Raw genomic sequence first — 24,165 nt, 5'->3', positions numbered from 1 at the left:
ACTCTTTCGTCTGTTTAGAATTACTTATTAATTAAATTTTAATGAAAAAAGTTGTTGACAAAGATATGTTAGAACAAATATTATTTACTTTTCATACATCAAACGTGGTTCTATAATAATAAGAATATATTTATTTTTCATTAGATAAATATATAATAAGAATAAAATATAATTTTTTTTACAAGAAAAATATGTTATATTTACAGTTTTCGTGCATATTGGTATAAAATAGTTTTGTGCTATTCAACAGTTTTCATAATTCTGTGTTGACCAATAGAATTCAATCAGGTAAAATCCTCACTTATTTATGCTAAATTCATTCGTATCATTTAAGAACACTCATTCTTTTAAGAGAAATGCTGAATACTACTAATATACACAAAAATTGTGTCAGATTTCCTTGATTGATTGCATTTATATTTAATTAATAAAAAATACACATATTTCGTAATCTCTTGGTAAGCCAGTAAATCCTATAATTTAACAGCGAATGAATAATAGATAGTACAGGAAGTTCTGTATGGCGATGCCAATACAAGTTGGTTGGACCACCCCATTTTGACTGCAAATTGTTCAACTATATCCAATAACCTTTTCGATTAAAGAAAAATAACTTATAATTGTTATAAAAGATTTTTCGTAAACAGAGAGGTTCTGAATTGTGCAACAGCATAAAAGAGAACAACCTTAATGGTACAGGTCCTGCTGTACGGCGATGCTTGATACAAGTTGGTTCGACCAACTATTTTCAGTGCAAATTGTTCAACCATTTCTAGTAACCTTTTAGATTAGTTAAGCCACTCTACAAAACATCCTAATCAATCACCTTTCTTTCTCTTTTTTATCCTCAAATATTATTATTTTGTTGTACTTTTTGGTTTGTCGTGTTCAATCCAAGCACCACCTTACCCAACCCAACAGTGCTAGAACAAAACCCAATAAAGAGTAAGCTCAGAAAATCACTAGAAAGAGAGAGAATTAAGGAAAAACCAGTTGGTCTAAGGAGCGTGTGCACATAAAACACAAATCGACTCTTTGAACCAAAGGGTAAATATAATAAAACATGTTGCTGATGTTGTTGGGTTTGGGTTCGAGTAATTATAATATCCCTATGCCGTTGGCATCATCATCCCTATTCTACGTTCTCAAAAGTTATCGAATCATGTGTGAAGGAGATTTCCTATTCCTTTTATTTTATAATTTTAATAACTATAAACTTTATCATTTCATCCCCTTATTCTATTTCCTTTGGATATATAATTATATAGTTTCATTAAAAGGTTAATCTAATCACGATCGTACATAAAAGGGAAATTTAATGTCTGTGTCTTAATTGTAATATTGTATTTGTTGAGTTATTGGTTACTTTGACTGACCCAATCGGTGTTTGTTTGTGGAGAGTTTGGGACTGTGTAAGAAAAAGGTTTTCGATTTTGATTTATTTATTTTCCCATTTAAATACTTTTATTATTAATGCTATTAATATTTCAATTTTTAAATGGGCTTTGGGTTTGGTGGATGATAGAGCGATTTGGGAGGTTTATTCTTTCTAATGTTGGTCATACAATAGGGTTCCCAATTTACTTTCGGTCTTGACTTTTTGGACGTTGCTTCGATTTGGGGCGTGGATTTTCTTTCGATTTGACCATTTGGGTCGCTGATTCTCGCCTCACTTTGATCTGGGTCGCTCTCTTTCCTTCAATCTCAGAGTTTGTGTTGTTATTCCCAATTCCTGAGTGATAAAGTTGAAGACGTTCGTTCTTATCTTGTTTCTGGGTGGATTTTTCATCTCTGAGAGTTGTTTTGATGTTTTCTGAATTTTGATTCTGATAATAGTAGAGTCGTTGGAGGCATTATTGGGGGTGGGGGTGAGTAGGAGCTATTCTAGTAGTGTGCTTTCAGTTGTGATAAGTCTTCTTGTCTTTTTTCTGATATATATTTGGAGAAGTTTGGTTCTGTCATGCATACATGATGTTCCATTCTCAGGGTCCTTCGAGACATTGTAGTCTCCTTGCTATCCTGAGTGGTAAATCACGCGACAGTAAGCAAAAGCAGAAGCAGGGTGCTGCTTCTGAGGATCAACCTTCATATCCCTTCCCAGAGCTTTCTTCCTCTGGCCGTCTTGAGGTGATCACTGAGTTTCTATTTGGTGAAACGTTTTGTCTTATTTTGTGTTGTTTTATGTTGGCATTAAGAAAACTACCATGTGTAAGTGCAGTTTTAACCTTGTGTTTGAATTCAGGTAAAAGTATTGACCAAACCTACTGCTGATGAACTCGGTCGAGCTATTGAACAACTGCAGCCAGATTTTGTTTACCTGCAAGGGCAGCAGCTAGAAGACCGGGGAGAAATTGGGGCTCTTGTGTGGGAAGATTTTGACCTCTCTGTCCCAGAAGCGATATGTGAATTATTTTCTTCCAAATTGCCTGATACCGTGAGTGTTATTTGGATGGTTTTCTTTAGTGATTGTTTGACTTGGATAATCTATTGTTTGATGTCCAATCTACTCCATGATATTGTTGCAGGTTTATTTGGAAACTCCTAAAGGAGAAAAATTGGCAGAGGCACTCCGTTCTAAGGTCAACTGATAGCAGGCAATTTATATTTTTGTTTTAAATTTAATTAGATATGAAAACTAAGATGTGCTGGTTGAAAGTAATTAATGAAATGGTGGTTAAACTAACATGCTTAATGTGGACTTTCAAGATGTGACATTCCAAGATATTGGTTTTCTTGTTCCTTTGCTCATGAAAAGTAATTAAGGTGTTTTGTTTGGCAGGGAGTTCCTTACACTATCTATTGGAAAAATGAATTTTCAAAGTATGCAGCTTCACATTTTCGTCATGCATTTTTCTCTGTGGCACAGAGGTATAGTTGTGTATAATCTCGACTGTCATGCATGCTTTACATATATTCCTCTTCCGTGTTTTGCTACTGCCTTTTCATGGATAGTGATAGGTTGAGTGATTGTCACCACACTTCTCACTGACTAACTTCAGCTTCTACTGATGAAACAACGTGGCAAGAAAATGTTTAGAAATTTCAGTATTTTGGTCTATGTATTGCAATGTGGCAAGTTCCAACAATTGGATGCAGTTTGTTAGGTTTCTTTTATTTAGGTATTGGTTAGAAGTTACTTGTTTAGTTGCTATAACATGCCTGTATCTCAAATATTATTTTGTTACTGATGGTTGGTACTTGGTATTATGCATTGTAGTACATCCAGCCATACATGGGATGCTTTCCAGCTTGCTCTTGCATCTTTTAGACTATACTGTATACAAAACAATGTCTTACCTTCTAGCAGCCAGAAGGGTGCTGGTAAGCTTGGGCCACAAATTCTTGGAGATCCTCCGGACATTGATGTTAGTCCGTGTGTAGCAGACATGGAGGAAGAGGAAAGTTCACCTGAGACTATGTCTGCTGTAAAGATATACGATGATGATGTAAACATGAGATTTCTTGTTTGTGGAGTTCGTTGCACATTGGTAGGCCTGGGTAGCTTAGTTACTTTATTTTTGTGAAGTTTGTTATTGCTAATACTTCTTCACATTTAACCGTACCTTTTGTAACTGATGCCTAATTTTGTTGTTTGAACTCTCCTCCAAAAAGGATGCTTGCTTGTTGGGGTCATTAGAGGATGGACTCAATGCTCTTCTATTTACAGAAGTAAGTTTGTTGCATATGTTTGTTTTTACTTGATTTATCTTCTATTGTTTCCTGGGTGCAAGATCATCCTTTTTTAAATTCTGTATAAAATTGTGATATCTGGCCCTTCAGACAATTCATTGTAATTAGCATAGGCTACTTTGTGGTGAAGTTCTGCATGTTTTCCCTTCAGAAGCATTGTATTGAATTTGGTTTTAAATATAGTATTATTTGACATGTAAATTGATACTGTTATTAAAGAAAGTAGTTAAGTTGTATTGCATTTTTCATCTTGTTTGGACAATGTAGTCTAAATAATACTTAAGGCATATGCATATATCAGTTCAGAACAAATCGATCACCATTCTTTTTTTACATGGGGTCAGGTTTCATGATCAGCACTAACAAACCCACAATAACTTGCCCAAAACCAAGGTTTACCAAGTCTAAAGTCCCAAAAGATGAAATAGTTTGTTGAATCACTGACAATCTGACATAATAAAATATTGGTCTCTTCACTCACAATTTAGTGACAGTTTATGTTTTATTGAATCTTTTTTATTACTCATGTATATTTATCTGTTTCACTCTGGCTTTTGCAGATACGTGGATGTAAACTTCACAACAGGACAAGGTATTTGATGGTTCTGACTTCTGACTTCTGAGAGTTGATGGGTGTTTTCCCATTATCTTTTGTTTGGGGTTTTCTTGGTGACTGTCAAATGCATCCACACATACAATGATTTTTAGGAGTATTAATCTTTTAATTTGGAATTGTCATGGTTCTTTTTAATCTGTTTTAGCATCTTATTCTGTTTATTATATCCTTTTTACTGTTGTATATTGTAGTGCTCCGCCTCCACCACTCCAGGCAGGAATGTTCTCACGTGGTGTAGTGACCATGCGATGTGATATATCCACATGTAGTTCTGCTCATATATCACTTTTGGTGTCTGGAAGTGCAGAGGCTTGTTTTAATGATCAGGTACGGGCGAATTGTGGGGTCAGTGTTTGACTTTTCACATATATGCTGTTTTCAACTTTTTAACTTACCTATTTCTCTTTTTTCATCATCCTCCTTTTTTGGGTATATCCTCAGCTTTTGGAGAATCATATTAAAAAAGAGCTCATTGAGAAGACTCAACTTGTTCAGGCCTTTCCTTATCACGAACAAAGTAAACCACCTTCTACTGAGCCACGAAGATCAACCTCTGTAGCCTGTGGGTCTAGTGTGTTTGAGGTTTGTATGCGAGTTCCTGCATGGGCGTCACAGGTGAATCTTGTTTCTCAAGGTTTCTTCTGTCAGTTGTAGCTTTCTAAAATATAATTTATCTAGCCTTCAGAATTTGTTTTTAATCAATCAAGTGGTTTAGATGGATGTTTTGCTTCTGTGTGTTAGTATGATGACTTTGTTAGTTGGAACTTTTGGACTTTAAAGAGTGTAACTGAGACTAAATCTAGTCACTTGGCTCGTTTAGATTTGGACTTTAAAGAATGTAATTGTGACTGCTAATGGGAAGTTACAGATATTTGTGACTTCTGCTTGCTGTTGTTATATATTCTAGTTGACTGATTTAGGTGTTTTAGTCTGATTATTAGACCTGTAGTTGCAGTTTGTTATTTTCCTGACTGTTCTGTTTTTTCATGGAATATATATAAATAGCCTCCTTATTGAACTGGTTTGATCTTTTAGCAATAGGAAGCTGTAAAGACATGAGCCTGTAGTTCCAACCCCCCCGCGTGCTTCTTGTTTTTGAATGATGAAACCTGATCTTTAGATTAATGGTTTTCGATATTTTTCACAGGTTTTGAGACAGCTTGCACCCAATGTGTCATACCGCAGCCTTGTTATGTTGGGAGTTGCTAGTATTCAAGGATTGCCAGTTGCATCTTTTAATAAAGATGATGCTGAACGTCTCTTTTTCTTTTGTACTAGGCAGGGGAAGGAAATCTGTCCTGATGATCCTGTTTTGTCTGGGATTCCTAGTTGGCTAATGCCTCCACCACCCAGGCGGAAAAGGTCTGAACCATGCACTAGAACAAAGCCTATTAATGCTAGTGGCCGGGGAATTGAAGATACTGGAGGCAGTCAGAGACAAAAGTTAAATCCTGCTGCTATGAGGCCAATCCCTCATTCTCATAGACACAAGATTCTCCCCTTCTCTGGATTGTCTGAGGGTGAAAAATATGGAGACCATGGAAAATCAAATCAGCCACTTGCTCCTATTAAGCACAATGTTTCAGGCCATAATTCAGTTACGCATAGGAAATCTGTGTCAAACTCAATTCAGGCTCACCAAATAATTTCTTTGAATCCACTACCAATGAAAAAGCATGGTTGTGACCGAGCTCCAATACGTGCTTGCTCAGAGGTGGTTTCCACATTTTCTTTTGCTGACCTTTGCTATTTTCATTGATGAAGCTTTGTTTGACCCTAATCCAAGGTCAAATATTTTATTATCAAATTATCAATTTTTTTTACGTCAAATCTAACCCTAAGTTTCTTTCTCCCTGCTACATTTTCTGGCAGGAGGAATTTTTGAGGGATGTCATGCAGTTTTTGATCCTTCGAGGTCATACTCGTCTAATTCCACAAGGAGGGCTTGCTGAGTTCCCTGATGCCATTCTGAATGCAAAACGCCTTGACCTGTTCAACTTGTATAGGGAGGTAGGAGATTTGAATATGTTAAGCTAAGTGTATATTGTATAGTATTGTAAAAATTAAAAGCTATAACTGAGAAACTTGAGCATTTCAGGTGGTTTCGAGAGGAGGCTTTCATGTTGGGAATGGTATCAATTGGAAAGGACAAGTTTTCTCAAAGATGCGCAATCACACACTGACAAATAGAATGACTGTATGCATCCTTATCTTATTTTTGTCTGTCCTAAAACGAGATATTTCCTTGCATTTTATGCCTATGTCTAGACTGAGATCATTTTCATGAAATTGCCTACAATTTTATAAACTTTAAAGTACGTGTCATTCCTCTTTTGGTAGCCAATCGTAAGTTTTGAATTCCATAGGAATGAACCTCTAGTAATCTTTTCCTTATCAGGTATCTTGCAATTTTTTTTTTTTTGGATGAATGTGGGTTCTTTTCACCTCAATGTTCCCAGTATAGTATCTTTTGCTCATATAAAGCATTCAGTTCTTTATCTCAGTTGATGACTGGTATCTACTGCTTTTAAAAAAAATATTTAGGCAACTACTGCATTGTATGCATTACTTTTTCACTTGATTTCTCAAGTATTTGGAGTCATGTGTTCATTTTGTTACATTTTCCTGTCATTCTGTTTTTGCATTGAAGTTCTTCCATAACTAGCTGGGAGTTCTGTAATTTTTCATGCTGGGAGCTACTTTATTTTTTTTTTCTATGGTGTCAATTTTACTAATTTTTTTTTTCCATTGGCAAGATGACAAAAGCCGATTTCCTGTTTGTATTTTATGTTGAGAATTCAGTGATTCCTGAAAAGTGAAATGTAATTATTGTAGCAGTAGCCTTTGTTTGGCAGGGCAATTAAGCCACAACCACAACAGTGTTGTGTGACTTCTGCATTTTGCATCAAAATTATATTTGAACTGCTTATGTTTTACAAAATGGAAAATAAAATAAGGAAATTCCCTTGTAGACTATTTTCTGTTTAGTTTATTGAGATTTATGAATAAATGGGATACAACATTTTCATTTTAGTTGTGCGTTGCAAATACTTGCTATGTGCACATAATACTTTCTCAGGTTTGGAATTGTAACTGAATATATATTGGAGATCCACATTCCATGCAATATTGGAAACATTAATAATTACTTTTTGGTATCAGGGTGTTGGAAATACACTCAAAAGACATTATGAAACTTATCTCTTGGAATATGAATTAGCTCATGATGATGTAGATGGAGAGTGCTGTTTATTGTGTCACAGGTCTGTTTCTGTGTCTCTAAATCAATAACGTGGAGTTGGTCAAATTCTGTCCTATTGACTATTATTTACCTTTCATGTTGGTGCAACAGTAGTGCAGCAGGTGACTGGGTGAACTGCGGTATATGTGGTGAATGGGCTCATTTTGGCTGTGATAGGCGGCAGGGACTTGGAGCATTTAAGGTATTGCTAAATTTTGACTTGAGTGAATGCCTGCTTTAACCTAATCCGTAAATAGTTGCATGATCAGTAAAAGGCCTTCAAAGAGAGAAATTTACTTTTTAATTTTTTTACTCCTTTGAAATTCAAAACATGTGATGTGATTCTTTTGTTGCTCCTTTGGGTGGGTGATAAACTTGCAACGAAGCAGGTTGTTATTTTTAAGCTTGAAATTAATCAGCCTTGACCTGCTTCTTGTAGGCAGGGGTGACCTCATAGCAACTTTTGGTTGGCTTTTTAGTTGTAGTTTGTGATACATAAACAATATCGGGTTAAGTTGCAACAAGTTGTTGCAATTAGAATCTTGCTTGTGACTTTAACTGTCTGTTTCTTTTTGATGAAACTGATAAGTGGAGCGCTAACAACACTCTTTAACACACATTATATCAGGAAATGATGTGGATCCTGCTCATCACTTAACGAGTCTTAGCTCATATTTTGTAATTCTCAAATAAATTTCAGCTAGTTATAGTGAGTTTGACGTGTATTGTTAACATTTTTCAACAAATGTAAGTAAAGAATAATCACATGAGAAATGGAAACAAGAACAAATAGAAAATCCAATTCCCAGAGTGATATCCAAGTATCATTGTAGCATGCATGATATTTTGCACATAGGTAAACTTCATGACACAACATGAGATGGAAAGCTTATCATTGTTCTTGACCTCTATAATGAATGGCAGGACTATGCTAAAACTGATGGACTGGAGTACGTTTGTCCTCACTGCAGCATATCAAATTTCAGTAAAAAATCACAGAAAACTGCAAATGGTTATTAACAAGTCAAGCGGTGCTATCTCTTTCCCAGAGCAAATGTACATGAGTGTTGATAAATTTTACTTACTCATCGGTCTGTGGTTGGACCGTGTCTCTTAATTGGTAAGGATAGGTTCTAAGGAGTGTAATTGTTTCACTTATGTTTGGAGTTTTGACATACTATGGTCACAAAAAGGCCATCCAAGTTTTCTAGCATCACTAGTATTATATAATTCAAAGAAAGGAATCCAGCAAAAAGATTTGTAGGATGAATTGATTTTACTCTAGCTTGACGATTAGTCCACTTCTCAAAATGCAGATTTTGCAATATTTTTGGTATTGCCAGTTATGTAACTCAGCAATTGTGAGCATATATATATATTTGTAATAGTTGATACGTGAATATTTTTGGCCTTGTACTTTGCATGGTATGTTCATTGCATGCATTTATATGTCGGGGAATAACTGTGCGGTTGAGTTTCAATCATGCCAAGCGTTCGTGTAGATTTTAAACAAGTGAAATATGAAGAGTCAATATGTGAAGAGAGATTGTCCAAGTTCAGTATCAACTTTCAGGATGGAAATAAGTCGTCTCTTCTGCCCTTGCTTCATTTCGTCTTTTGCTTGTCCTTGTGTTGTAATGGTGCAAAATCATTTACTAAAAGCTACGTGTTTACTACATTTTTTCCAATAAAAATGAACATTTGCTAGTGCTTTTATTTCGTTTTTGTTTTTTTACTTCGTTACTTTTTGTATTTACTTAAACTCGTGCGGTTTTAACTATAATGAAAATGTGGTATCACATTGATTGATTACTATTAGAATTTAATTAGAATAATTGACGACATAAAAAAATTATACTATTTTTCAATTATTTGTTTTACTCTGTCTCAAGAAAATAGTTGAAGGTGATGTTACAAAAACTAAGAAATTCATTTAATTATCTTTTTTCTATTAAAAATATTATGGATATTATTTATTATACATATCTTAGAATATGTTTACACAGTAAATGAACAGAGAGTGAAGATAGAAAATTAGTTTTGAGATAATTATCTTTTGGGTAAAATTGAAAGGAAAAAAATAATTATTAAATATTTTTAAAGGTTTGTAAAAGCTCATTTAAAAACTACTAAATATAGGTTAACATAAACAAATATTTCATTTTAGAATTATCTTTCAAACAAAACTTAAAAAAAATATGGTTAAATATATTTATAGTCCCTTTAAAATTATTGAAATTCATATATATATAGTTTGTCTTTAGTTAAATGTAAAATGTTTAAAATTTGTTGCCACCCTGATTCAACTTTTACTAATTGAAATTTTAACCACGGTAAAATTATCAAACTTAACTTTTAGTTCTTATAAAAAATATTTATTTCAATCATTACTTAAGTTAGAGGACGACCCGAGAATACTTAATGGATCCTTAAAGTTTCCAACTCATATTATGTACCTCTTAGCTAGAAGTCTTCATATCAAGCTTTACTTCAATCTCACACAGAATCTCTCAATTAGTATATCTATTTGCTATATTTTTTTAATTGAGATCAATTATGCAGCTCAACCTAATGTCATGGAAAATTATGATAATGGACTTGTTATTTTCATTTTCGTATTTTTATTATACATATATCTTCAAATTTTAAAAAAAAGCTTTTATAAAAGTTATACACAATAAATATTTGGTGTTTAAATTAAGTAGAGACTTAAAAGAAAACAAATTACAGGAAATAAAAATAAATTTTAATAATTTTATAAGAAATAAAAGTAAATTTTAAATATCACATGGAACTCCCTTAACAATTAATGGATACTAAATAACTATATAAATTAACATTGAATATTTACATTAACTAGAGAGATTAACATGATTTTTTTATAAATTTAAAAATAAATTTAACTAATTTTGAACATTTTAGATTAAATAGAGACTAACAATTTTTTACAGAAATTAAAAATAAATTTAAGTAATTTTATAAAGATTAAACACATTCAACTCAAAAGAATTGATTTCAAAAGGACAGTCCATTCCCTATTGACATTCAACGAACCCACTATCAACATTATCTTGCAGTAATATTATCTCTCTCTAACCCTCTAGCGCCACCGTGACAACTTTATTTTGTGTTAATTTTAAAGTCCAATTTATTGTACATTTTAATTAATTAATAGTATTTTATTTTTTTTACATAACCAATACATCAAAATTAAACTTCTAATATTATTAGACATGCAACAAAGCTCGAAAACCACTCATTTTAATTTCTTTTATTCTTTTTAAAATTTAATTGACAGCATATCAAAGTACTTTGCTTGAAAGGCATATTTCAGCTACTAACAAATTTTTGTTAGGCGATTTTTAACAACAACTATTGGGATTGGGCATTAAGACATGGAAATTGTTTAATATTTAAAAAAGATAAAAAGTTATAAGCTTAACAGAATCATGCATAACATAAAATCACACCAGATGTAAGCTATTAGGGAAAAGTTTAGCAAGTTTGCACTTTGCGTTAGGCGATAGGTTCAAACCTCTTTACTGCCATTATACCAATACAATTTTATAAATCATAGCATATTCAAGCGTCGTTAGCGTCGACAGTACGCACAATAATGTGAGGAAGTTAAGGACGGAGCTCCACAGTTGTAGCAGAAAGCGATTCCACACCTGCATCACAAAATAAAAGAAAATTCCTAGTGTTCTTAGTACAAAGGTAAATCGAGCATTAACACCAATCCACGAATTTCCTACCTTCATTAGACTTGAATCATATGTATGAATCTCATGCTTTAGATTTAGCAGACTTTGTAGTATATAGGTGATGATTATGAACCCTTTACAAGGTGACAAGTGTGGTGCAAAGATTACCAAGTAAAAGGCATAAAAGTTGAGAGGAAAAAAAAGAAGAGAAAAACATACATTCTCACCCTGAATTTCGGAAAACAATAATCAAATTTTGTCAATGAATTGGTTGTAATTATGCAGGAAATTTGTCATGACATATGGAGGAAGGAAAAGGGGGAAATGAAGAATGCAAAAGGCTCAGCAATAGCCGTGGTTCTTAATATCAAGCACATGGAAACAAAGACAACATTCTAGTCTCGGAGATTTAACAGCTTGTTCATTAAAACGGAGTTTCCTAAATTTAAAAAAAAAAGAAAAAAGAAGCATTTACATCCACATGCGGTGTTGACTATTAATCAGTATACGACCACGAAGCTAAAATGTAACACCTAAACAGACCAAGGTCAAAAGAAGATTTGAACACCACAACACAACACCTTAGTCGCGCCACAACCACATCAAGCCATTATTGGAGACTGCATTAACATTAACAGCATGTAACCACAATAACTGTAACAGAGCTGCAACTTAAAACCTTTGTGCACAGATAAAACAGAGCAACGTTCTCGTTATGTTTATCTCTATACAAAAGAAGAATTTTGCTCACCCCATCATGATTTATTCATCTCGAAGGGATTGGAACGAAACAGAGAAAATGTCATAGATAAAAAGAAACGTAAGCTAAGGGTAAAAATATCAGGCAGTTAATTTTTATAAAAAGGTTAATCAGTTCCTCAAAGATAATTACTGAATCAAAATTGAATTTTTTTTACTAAAAAAATATAATAATAATACATTTTGACTGTATGTTTTAGCGTGATTTTCAATAAAAACATTTAATTTATTGATTGCCTGTGAGGACCATTTTTAGAATAGTGACAGAACAGTTGTTATACCTGCATTTCATGTACATGCAACCCTCAGATTTGGCAACGTAAAACCTACACTTGGGGCACCTCTTCCACCTCATCTCTCTAGCAAGGTTCATCAACATGATATCTTCCTTCTCCCTCTCGTCCCTGTTCAGCATCTGAAACTCCTCGCAGGGTATCCCTTGATGCCAGGGTACCCTACATAAAGCGCAGAACACCCTCCTACAATTGGGACACTCCGATTCCCTAATATTCTCTCTCTCATCTCGAATCAACAACGCAGAACAATCCCCGAAGGGACAATAGAACTTATCCTCCGCAGCGATCACAGCCTCGCACAGTGCCTTCCCCCACCGATCCAAAACCCCAGGATCAAGAATTGTGCGACAGTCCTCCGCCTCCAATAATCCCCTGCATCGCGGCACAGGGCACGCGATGTTCACCACGTTTTCTTGAAGCTTCGACTCCACGTACGTCGCCACGCACTCCTTGCAGTACACGTGGCAGCACCCGGCGATGTTGAAGGAGTCACTCGCGGTCTTGGTGTCGGTGCAGATTTCGCAAACGAATGGCGCTGTGTTGGAAAACTCGCCCTTTTCGACGGTGTTGTGGTTTCGTTTTCGCTTCCCGAACGCCGCTGCGTTTTGGGGTTTGAACTTGAGGATTCGAACGTCGTCGTCGTCATCGGTGTCGGAAAGGTCAATGACGTGGACGGAGTGAGAGGGGGTGGAAAGAGTGAGTGAAGCTGCGATGGAGAGGTATAAGTTTCTGTCGTTGTCGTATTGGTCGACGGAGATGGCGTTTGACTTGGTGGCTCCTCTTTCGGAGATTGGCGTGAAACAGAAGGATTCCACGTCAACAACTTCGGCGGAAGGAGGAACGGTTGTTCTGCGCCTTTTGATGATCGACGTCGTTTTGGCGTTGAGGGGTGACTCCAGAGTGGTCATCGGTGACGGCGGCGGCGGCGGTGACGACGACGGCGGCTGAGGGTGAAACATTGGGAACTTGTTTGTTATGGTGGAAATAAGGGATTGGGAAATGATTGATGAATGAAGAGACAGTCCCTCACTGGAATTACCGGTTACCAGTTACCAGTTACCACTCACCACTCTCCACTTTGCTAGCTTAGGAAGTACGTTGCTGAACGCATTACTAATATTAGTTTAGATTCCTCTGTCAATTTTATCCCTCTCCTTTATTCAAGCACAGAGAGTCAGAGAGTTTTAAATTCAAAAAATATAATTTAAGTTTTTTACTTTTAAAAATTATTGTTATTTTTTCCTTAAACAAATTATTAATGCTCAATTTGAAAGAAAAATTAGTTAGCATTTTTTATAATTCATTTTAAAACATTAAATGTGATAAGGATTTGTATTTACGTTAATTTCAAATTTATTTTTATTTAAAAAGATATATGTTAATTTTTAATTTAAAATTAAACTGAAAAATTGTGTTTAGATGAACTAAAACGAATTGATTATTTCAATAATCAATTATATGTACATTCGATTATTGTGATAGTTGATTGTATGAAATGAATTTTATATTTAGATAAATTTGACAAAAAAATATTTTAATATAATATATTATATTTTAATTATATAAAATGATTATTTTTTTAAGTAGAAAGAAATATGACTTAAATTATATAACAGTTTTTGAAAAAATTGTTCAAAATAATTTAATCCAAACACACTTTAAGTTTAGTTTTAAAAAATTACGACTTAAATTTAAGAAGTTAGATTTTAAAATTTTGATATATTTGTAACTCTAATTTTTAAAATTTTATATCATAAATTTATTTTTATTTTATAAAATAATAATAATAATAATAATGAAGATATTTATTATATTTTAATTTAGAACATGTGAAATTATTATTATTTCACAATGTTGACATTTTTTCTTATATATTGTTTAAATTTGTCTAAATTTAAAAGCATATATAATTAAAAAATTACTAATATATACAATAAATCTACAGATATTATAAGTTTTTTCAAAAAAACATGAACAATTTAAAACGTTTATTAAGCTTTTAGTAAACATTAGTTTGAAGAAAACAATGTGTTTTCGCGTTCTGAGCTACGGCCAGAGAAGGGTCAATAAGACAAAGTGGCTACGAAATTATGATTGCAGCATCGGTGAAGTGTAAAGAAGACTTTCCAAAAAGTCAACAAGAAAGATAAGCACAAGCAAAAGGAAAAGTGACTCGTAAAGAAACACAAACTCATAAGATAATTAAGCAATTTCCCTAATTAAGAATATTCACATCCTCTCATAACAAAGTTCTAAGCCCAATTTCGAGTGTAGGAAAATGTTTTTTTTTTAACTCTTAAAGGTAGAAAAAAAAGGGTTTCCCCTTATTAGCATTCTTGAAAATGTAAAATGGGGCTTCTTTATTCACCAATTTTCGTATGACATGGAGCATTATTTATATATAAAATCAAAGATGATTAAAATTATGTTTAGTAAATAAATATTTTAAATTAACATAAAAAATAAATATTTTAAGTATATTTTAGTTAATAATTTTAAAATGATTGTTTGATAATTATTTTTATAATGTATAACCGATCGTTGTATGGTTTTATTATTACTTTTTTACATGTTTATTGGGTACAATTAGTCACTACTCACTTACATTATTCTAAAAAATAATTAAAGAATAAATTATTTTTTCTATAGAACTATTGAATGTAATTTAAAAAATAAAATATAATGAACAAAAAATAGTAAGAAAGAGGGAAAATATTTTTTTTCCTTTTTATTGATGTACTAATAATAATATGATTATGACTTTACGTATATTAATAAAAATACTACAAATTCAATACGGGTAAGGTGGAAAAAGAAGAAACATCCCAAAAATAATCCATCACTAAGTAAATACTAATAACAACCTCTTAGATTAAGAACATGTATCTCCCTATTTCTTTTTGGAGGATAGCCTTAGATGTTCAATATCATAAGAAAAACACATAATAAAGAAAAATAACTTATAAATCATTACAAAATAAAACTACTAAATTGAAGAAGAAAAAAGTGAGAGTCTGCTACTAAATCAATATAATTTCATCAAGAAAGAATACAATTTAAGAATCAAGCTAAGAATAAATTTTATTTTTCTTCTACCTCGCCAAATGACAATAAAATTCTCTACTTTTTCTCTTATCTTGATATCATTAAATTTTCAAGGAGATGCATATTTTTTTTATTCTTTAAAACATAAACTATCTGTGCTTGCTTTTAATTGTTAGGAAAACAATTATGGCTAACATAACTGTATAAGCTAGCTCCACAGTTGTAACAAAATTTGTGTAAACACCTGCATTTTAAGAAAGTAATAAAGAATTAAATTAATAATCAACCTGAAGGCTGATATTAATATAGAATTCAAAGATATATTTTTATATATATAAAAAGAAGACATTAATTATGTAGGAGAAGGAACATGGAGGAGGGAATTAACCAACCTGCATGTCATGTAATCACAGCCATTATTCTTTTCAACATAATGCTTGCAGTTTGGGCACCGTTTCCACTTTCTTTTCTTGGCGAGATTCAACAAAAGATCATCGTTCTTGTTCTCGTTCAATTTTTTATACTTTTGACAAGTTATTTTTTGATGCCAAGGAGCATTACACTGAACACAAATGGCTCTCTTGCAATGAGGACAAGTTGAGTTTCTAATGACCATTCGACCATCATTGATCAACAACAGTGCGGAGCAATCATTGAAAGGACAATAGAACCTCTCCTCCTCGGGAATCACGGATTCACACAAAGCTTTTTCCCACCTCTCTAACACGTTGGTGGGTAGAATTGGTTTGCAAACATGAGGACTCAACTCCCCAAAGCACTCTCTCTCAGGACACTTAATGATCAACACGTTGTTTTGGAGCTTTGATACTATGTATCTGACGGTGCATGTGAAGCAGTAAAAGTGGCCACAAGGCTCCACACTGAAGCTGTCATTTAGTGACTTCGATTCACAGCAAATTTTGCAGGTGTAAAGTATGGTACCCCTTATGTCATCTTCATAAGAGGGTCTAAAATATTCCGCTATGCTTTCTAGGTCCAAGCAATTGAAAGAAGATTCATCATTTCCCTCTGAGGCCTTATTTTTAGATTTTATAGAAACACAGAGCTTGTTGCCCATTTTCTCTTACATAAATGATGGCAGTGTGTTGTGATTCAATTCAGCTCACAACCTCTTCTTCTTCACTCAACAGTTACTTAGCATTGGAGTTTTGGCAGCTAATAAAGAGTGCAGAAGGAGAAGTAAACAAACCGGTTATTTGGGAGCGGAGAATAATTAGGATGAACGGGTCATTTTTGTTATAACTAATCACAAATATGTAACTATATATAAGTAAAAGATAAGTGATTAATTTTTTTATTTTATTGGTCTTACTGTATATCTTGTCAAGTTTCCTATCAATTAGTAATTTTTGCGTCTTCTAAACCCCAATTTTTCGCGTCAAAAGCTCAATCAATCTTTCGATTTTTTGGGATGGGAGAGAGTGAAATGGTCCTTAGGTTTCAAGATATGATAAAAGGACTTTTAAGAATAAACTTATGATAGAAGTTTTTTAAATGAATAAAAATGGGTTAAAACAAGAAACATATGATATATGTAGTATAAGTATATATATATATTTTTATTTAATAATTTTAGATAAATTAATTAAATTTGGTCGTTCTGAATTTTTTGAAATGACTATAGTAAAAGTCAAAGTTTGTAATCATCTTAAAATGTACGATTCGATAATAATGGGAAAAAATGTTGGATAAATTTAATTAAATTGCCTTATCCTGAATTTTTTAAATGACTATAGTAAAAGTCAAAATCTACGATTAGTTAAAAATGTACGATTTGATAATAATGGAAAAAATATGTTGAATAAACCCAAATTAAATGTAAAAGTATTTTGATGGACATGTGTCCCTTAATTATAAATCTCTCTCATTACATTCTAATGTAGTTAAGCTAATCCAAACCAACCACAACTAGTAAGTAGACTCAACTGTAAATAAATTATATTTTACACCTATAGATCTCGCGCTCACTACAACTAAATATATTTCTTAAAATTAGGAAAAATAATAGCAAGTAATAAGATAGATTTTAACAAAAAAAATAAAGTCATTTCTGCAAGTACAAGTTTAGATTTCGCACACAACATATGTGTAGACAGAGTGAGACAAGCATAAGTATTAAGTAAAGATCACCTAGCTATAGCTATGTGTTTAACTTTCTCTTTAATTTAGTTCATATCAAATTTAACAATTTTAAAAATTTATCTCTCTGGTTATTACTAGTGTAAAGCTGATGTGTGTGAGAAAGATAACTCGTATCAAATAAAGACTATGTTTATTGACAGATTCTCTATAACTAAGTTCAAGTTTTACTATTTTATTTTTATATCTCATGCTTATTACACATGTATGGTGCGAGAAATGATAAAGAAAATAATTCTGCTCATCTATCTCAATTGAAATTTTCTCTTTATTAGGGGTATTGGATTTTTTTTTGTCTATGTATACTTCTTGTCAACACTTTAAAATAATAAAATTTCCATTATTCTTTTCAACAATTTTTTACTGAACTCTAATTAACTATATTGATAGATTATATTTTAGCAATTTAATTTACCGATCTTGTGAGGATATAAAATTACGAAACCTTTAGGGCATAGTAATCTCGACGTTAAAATAGAAAAGTTGTTGATCTAAGCATGGATGACATATTTCAAGAAACGAAAATAATTATTTGACAAATTGTCTATGTATAATTAAGTCCAATAAAATATTCACATACAAATTGAGTGTGTTAATAAAATGAAACGAAAATTAATAACTGTTCCACGATTCCATTGCATGCAATGTTTTAAATTTGTAAAGGGAACAATACTTTATAACCCCATGCATGATGTGCCAGAATCGCAAGTAGCATTGGAGGCTCCATATGCAACTGATAGAATGATAGGTGCAATTTGCAAGTGGAATTAGACCTAACAGCGTAAAGTGGAATATAAACCATGAAGAGCAGTTTACAATGGCTAAGCAGCATTGGGTCTGCCCACCATTCTTAATAAAATGCCCATTCTGGTGAGGTAAGGATCATCATAAAAGCACAAAATTTTATATAATGTGATAGACTAAACAATGTATTAGCCAAAACACCTCTTATAAGAAAAATTAGGCTATATATATATATATATGAAGTAAAATTTCTTACACCAAATCTAAACTTTTAATAAGTTATAATTTATTATTTCATTAGGTGTAAAAGATTTTAGACTTACATTAATGTAAGAAAATTCTTCACTTTTATATATATATATAATTTAATCCTTAATAAAATAAAAAAATTTAATTCCAAATCTTGAAAATAAACCTTTTACTATTATAACGGTCAGCCTAATATTATATCCTCCAACAGATATTTAGGTTGATCTTAATACTATTTATTTTCATTCTATGAACAGAGAACAGCTCGAATAAGGCAACTACAAAAGCAAAAGCAAAAAATAGATCATACTAATGCATCACCATCTTCAGATATAAATGGAATTCTCATTTCATTCAATAAAATATTACAATGTGGTGACTACAACTTATATTCGAAGCTTCTTCCCAGGTTGCGGCTCATCATCATAATGGTGGCCAACCTCACCATTCGTGTCCTTTTCCATCTTCTTTCTGGAAAGTATCTTATTGATCTTGTGCAAATCATTATTGAGCTTCTGGTCCTTGTTTTGCTTTCGGGTCTTCCGGCCATCTTGCATCTTTACACCGAACTGGAATGCAGCTTTTGGCATTGCTTCCTTCTGTTCATTGTAAGTGGCCCATTCCTCTTCAGTTTCGAAGTCCCATCTATGAAGACGACCCTTTGCCTGTTGAGAGTGCATATTTCAATATTGTAACGTTCACCATATTACTCATTTTCTAAGTGGACAACAATATGACTAAATGACAAGCAGGTTTATGAACATTATTTTTTTCCAACTAGTTATTTTGAGATAACAGCTAGTATAATAGTCATTATGACAAGTTATGTTGTACACTACTTAAAACGAAATAAAGAGAGATGCAGTTGATTTCCTCATAAGTGAACTGATCGTTACTTACCCTTCCACCCATATCCATTTTTGACAAGTCATCTTCATCATCGCTGTCCACTATCTCACGGTTATATTCTTGATACCCTGGGTAACATTCAGAGTAACTCTCTGAGATGAAGTTGGGATCTTTTTCACGAGCATCTTTCTCTCTCAGCTGTTGAAGTCTCTGGTCATCTCGCTTAAACACAGACCCTAAACCACGATCCTTCTCTTCTTGAGTCATAAAGCGCGGATCATGTGGAATAGTTAAACCTGCTTGCACATCATAAGTCTGCATATTTGGCTGAAGATACTGATCTGGGTAAGCCAGTTGTTCAGCATACTGGTACTCCTGCCACTCTCCTTGGTACCCACTAGCCAAGGCTTGTGTTTGCATCACATCATATCCGTTCTGCAACCAAACAGTGAAATCAAAGAAACTCAATACACCATCAAACATAATTCAAGCAGAATAAAACATGAGGGTAGCGCAAATAGTACAATAATATTTTTTTCTAGTTCTCAATTCCATAGAAAATTTTTACTAAAGATGAAACAGGAGTATGGATTTTACTGTTTCCAATTATATTAACTTAGTCAACCCACAATTCAAAATAAATATAAATAGCACCAGCTTACTGTTTCTTGCCACCCTTGAGACAACATAGAAGGGGGAACAGGACCATAACTAGGTTCTGTGAAATATGAAGGCTTTTCTTTGTTCCTAGGAGACTCTTCCATGTCCTCAGAGACAGGACTTTGGCTCAAGTCTTTACTGGGTATATCATATTCAACACCATCACCAACAAAAATGTCATCATCTTCTGCTCTAGCAACAGCTGGGCCTTGTTTCTCTCTTGATATGAGAGGATTTTTCTTTAAGGGGGGTGGAGGAGGCAAGAAGGTTTCTCTTTCAGTTTGATTCTTCGGTCCACCTTCAACCTTCGGTGTCTTATCTTCTTTTTCATATCCATTACCAACAGCCAAAATCTTCCCTGCATATAAAAGGGAGATTGCCAAGAACCTATTAACTATAAATTCTTATCTGAAAAATAATGCATAAAAGAAAGGGTATAATAAATGTTATCATTCATCATCTCCCTGGTCATCTATATCATAGTAAATTTGTCCTACATTGTTGGGGTCGTTCTACTGTTTATTCTTTTCCTATTCAGTGGCATTTCATAATTATATGCTGGTAATATGGATTTTGAATAAGCTATTGATTTCTCCATGTAAAGCATGGGTTTGGCGCCTAGTTTGTTAAGAAGAAACAAGGGAGGAAAATGCTCCACACCACTGATCTATGCTACTTAAACTCATCAAAAACTTATTTACAGTAAACCCAAATTATGGGGAGTGTGTGTGTGTGTGTGTATAAACGATGGTTGTGATAAAAACCATCACAATCTTCAACATAAAATAACTAAAATGTAGAAATGGACCAAACTTACAGCACCATTTTTAAGCAAAATACATCAATTCATATAAATTTGCATCTAAAAGATAATAACCAAACTCCAAAATGATCTGCTCTGTACAGTACCTTTTGCATCTTTTTCCTTCTTTTTCTTCTTTAGGATCTTCCCAGAAGAACCAAGACGAAGATATGACATTATTTTTGCAATTCGATCTAGAACAGATCCATCAACATTAACTGTAACCATTTCCTGTGCAAAATAAAAGCAAGGTTTAACAGGCAATGTATATATAGACAACCTGTTCAATGTAAAAGAACAAATGTCAAAATGGAATCAGCAAGATCATAAACCTCTGGCACGGGACAGTCAGCTTTACTACGGTGCAAGGTCGTTGGAATATCATGATGGTATCCACCCTCCTAACAGATTAGAAATGAAATTTACATCAGCAACTTGCTTTCGGAGAATTAGAAAATAATTAAAAATATATAAAAGGATTGGATCAACAAGTTCATAGATGCGACTTTTAACACTATTCTTAGTATATCTATTCTATAAGGTGAACTGAAGAACTATAAGTTCCCTTCAGTCATTACTAAAAACGCATATCCAAATCAAAATAAAGACAAATGCAGCATGTAATACTAACCACAAGTTAACATTTGATGACTTATGATCACGACAATGATTCTACAGTGGTTAATCTATAGTGTTGGCAATGCATAGGCACCTGACTAATGAATCTGTAAGAACAGTCAATTCAAACACCAAATCATATGACCATGACATGATTTTTTTTTATGAAATCACATGACTTGATGGTTTAATCTCCAGTCTTGAATGTGCATATATGTCTAACACTCAAGATTCACTTCTCTCATTCCTTACATAATTATACAATTAATGCGCATGCACAGCAGAGCAAAAGAAAAAGGTAGCATTAGAGCCATCTACGGGTTCATGTTTGTGAACTACCATATGATCATTTTTTGAGACATAAGTATACACAGTTACACACACTTAGTCACTTACATGCTGGTAGACAACAATTCTATGATACCAATCTAACACAAGTGGGAAACAAAATGGATGGTTTAAAACACTTCTGTTAGTCACTTACATGCTGAGTAAGAATGATAAAAAATGAGAAATTAGCCATGAAACTCCTATAAAACACCAAAATCTTGTTAGCAAAATGGAAATTCTTACCATGTTAAAGATAAATGTCATTCGACCAGGAAGGAACATCTCATTTGTTTTACTAATGGTCTGAGGCTTGACTATCCACTGATAAACTGACTGAAACAAAAGATTACAGGTATCAGTAGCAGTGGGCTACAGCCTACAATAATTTCTAAATTAGAAGCATCAATTTCAAAACTTCAAGTGCAATAAAAATATTCCCCAGTTGCTCTTCTAAACAAATCTGCAAAAGAACCTTCGCAGTAGCTGTTCGGATTGACACTTGTTGGTCTTCCTTAGATGACCTGTCACAAAATCATAATCACATATAAAAAATTAAATTTATTAAAGACAAAGTTAAGAATTCATAAAATGCATTAATCAAAAGAAGTAACACAACCCATAAATATTATTACGGAAAATTCTAATTCAAAGTTACCTTGATTTCCCATCACCATCATCCCCAGCATCTGGCTTCTTATCAATCTCACTTCTTACTTTGTTCAGCAAAGCATAATCCAAACCTTTGACCAAATGGGTATGCTCCACATCACCTGACAACATCAATAAATCCAACAAGCTTATTAGCCCAAACATTTCATTTAAGGCTTTAATTTTTTAGCTAAAGCAAAGATTATATAAACATATATTGATTCCACAATCAGGACTACAATGATAGAGACAAATACTCTATTATAATGCAAGTACCTCATAACATAATAAAGGACAAAATGACATATACCAGAGAAGGAAAAGATTACAGAAACAAGCGGCAAGGGATTTCTAAATTCACAAGATACTAGGGTCTAAGATATATAGAGTATAGAAAGTTAAGATTCCCTTCACCTATGTTTGGGACAAAGGTGACAATTGAAACATTGTCAAATCTTAAATTTCAATAAATCTTATGCTTAAGTTTCAATATAGTTGAAATACGATTCTTGAGTACCAAAACCTCCAATAAATAAACTAACATATTAATTAACATTTCTATGCACACACAATAACAAAAGAGACCTCAAACCTTTATGAAGGGACTAAGCAAACAAACTTTAGATTATTTGGGTTTTTGCAAACCAGACAACAATTAATAAATGCGGAACAAATAATGGTTCAATACAAACCTCCGAGGTACTTGCTCTTCTCAATCGATAACTTGTGCGCATCAGAAGACCTACGAAACATTATAACAATTGAGAGAACAGAGTGCGTAATTAATTGGGAAATGGGGAACCAAAGCTAAAAAAGTTGAATTATCATACAAAGTAATATAAGGTGATGGAAACCTTACCGAAGATCTACAGTACCAGGAGGAGCCACTGCATGAAATCCAAGTTCAGTTTGTTCATAATCAGGATTTTGATCTTCTCTACGCTCTTTAGCTCGATCTCTGTATTTTGGTACTTCCGGTTCTTCCGGTTTCTCTTCCCTGTATAATTAGCGCTATCAGAACAAAAGCAGAAGCATGCAAATGCGACATTACAATCCCTGAATAGCTTTGTAAAACCCTCGGTCCATATAAGAGAAATATGGTCGCGAAAAGCGCTGAAAATGGATAGAACTTACTTGCGGCGAATTGGTTTGTCCTTGTAATTTCTCTTGGACGCAGTCATGTTGGCAAAGCAATCGAAACTATTGTTCGACAAGTTTGAAGTATGAACTGTGATCGAATTTGCAATTGAGGTCGTTATAAGAGCCTTTCGGTTGTGGTTAGGGTTTTTGGAGGGAGCGATTGGCAGGCGATAATCAAATTACCAAATGCCTTATCCCCGACGAGACATGGACAATTAGGGTCATTTTTATTTTTTTGTTACATAAGGAAATAAAGGACAATTGGTGTCACTTTTTTAAACGATAAGAACACACTTAATTTAATACACTCGATCAATAAAATTTTATTAAAAATTAAAAAAAATATGAGTGAAAATAATAAATTAAAATATAATGCACGTAATTTTATAATTTTTAATAAATTTTAATTAATAATAAGTTATATATTAAAAAAATGAAAATATATTATCAACATCTCGTTAAATATAAGTTTATTTCAACTTTTAATGCACTTTATTAGTCGCAATTTATTTTAAATTTTAATAAAATTAATATTGATCAATTTAATGTAATTAAAATGCTTATTCAAATTGAGTTCAGGTAAAAATTTTAGGTTCAGATGTATTTCAGACATA

The 24,165-nt window shown here is 33.1% G+C and overlaps 4 protein-coding genes across 4 annotated transcripts; 1 reads left to right on the top strand and 3 right to left on the bottom strand.

Annotated features, from left to right (window-relative positions):
* The first annotated feature begins 656 nt into the window (after positions 1–656).
* LOC113862779 (AT-rich interactive domain-containing protein 4) lies at positions 657–9,257 on the top strand. Its single transcript, XM_027495978.1, has 15 exons — positions 657–2,127; positions 2,243–2,434; positions 2,526–2,579; positions 2,780–2,868; positions 3,218–3,488; positions 3,613–3,669; positions 4,251–4,282; positions 4,498–4,633; positions 4,748–4,921; positions 5,454–6,020; positions 6,179–6,316; positions 6,405–6,503; positions 7,469–7,569; positions 7,659–7,749; positions 8,472–9,257. Exons 1-15 carry the CDS (start codon positions 1,969–1,971, stop codon positions 8,565–8,567), a joined length of 2,256 nt encoding a protein of 751 aa, XP_027351779.1. The 5' UTR covers positions 657–1,968; the 3' UTR covers positions 8,568–9,257.
* A 1,683-nt stretch (positions 9,258–10,940) lies between these two features.
* LOC113862795 (probable E3 ubiquitin-protein ligase RNF144A) lies at positions 10,941–13,394 on the bottom strand. Its single transcript, XM_027496001.1, has 2 exons — positions 12,292–13,394; positions 10,941–11,218 (listed from the first exon to the last, which is right to left on the bottom strand). Exons 1-2 carry the CDS (start codon positions 13,263–13,265, stop codon positions 11,140–11,142), a joined length of 1,053 nt encoding a protein of 350 aa, XP_027351802.1. The 5' UTR covers positions 13,266–13,394; the 3' UTR covers positions 10,941–11,139.
* Positions 13,395–15,703: 2,309 nt separating this feature from the next.
* On the bottom strand, positions 15,704–16,429 carry LOC113852341 (probable E3 ubiquitin-protein ligase ARI9). Its single transcript, XM_027482569.1, has one exon. The coding sequence runs from the start codon at positions 16,427–16,429 to the stop codon at positions 15,704–15,706; it is 726 nt and encodes a 241-aa protein (XP_027338370.1).
* A 2,196-nt stretch (positions 16,430–18,625) lies between these two features.
* LOC113862785 (suppressor of mec-8 and unc-52 protein homolog 2) lies at positions 18,626–23,800 on the bottom strand. Its single transcript, XM_027495990.1, has 11 exons — positions 23,546–23,800; positions 23,271–23,408; positions 23,104–23,153; positions 22,419–22,533; positions 22,236–22,284; positions 22,007–22,096; positions 21,148–21,216; positions 20,923–21,046; positions 20,016–20,371; positions 19,405–19,788; positions 18,626–19,169 (listed from the first exon to the last, which is right to left on the bottom strand). The coding sequence occupies exons 1-11, from the start codon at positions 23,590–23,592 to the stop codon at positions 18,891–18,893; spliced, it is 1,701 nt and encodes a 566-aa protein (XP_027351791.1). The 5' UTR covers positions 23,593–23,800; the 3' UTR covers positions 18,626–18,890.
* Between the last annotated feature and the right edge of the window lie 365 nt (positions 23,801–24,165).

This window comes from Abrus precatorius, unplaced genomic scaffold, assembly GCF_003935025.1.
Source record: "Abrus precatorius isolate BTA unplaced genomic scaffold, Abrus_2018 Scaffold10, whole genome shotgun sequence".
Taxonomy (NCBI): Eukaryota; Viridiplantae; Streptophyta; class Magnoliopsida; order Fabales; family Fabaceae; genus Abrus; species Abrus precatorius.
This window is presented reverse-complemented; position numbering and strand designations above follow the sequence as displayed.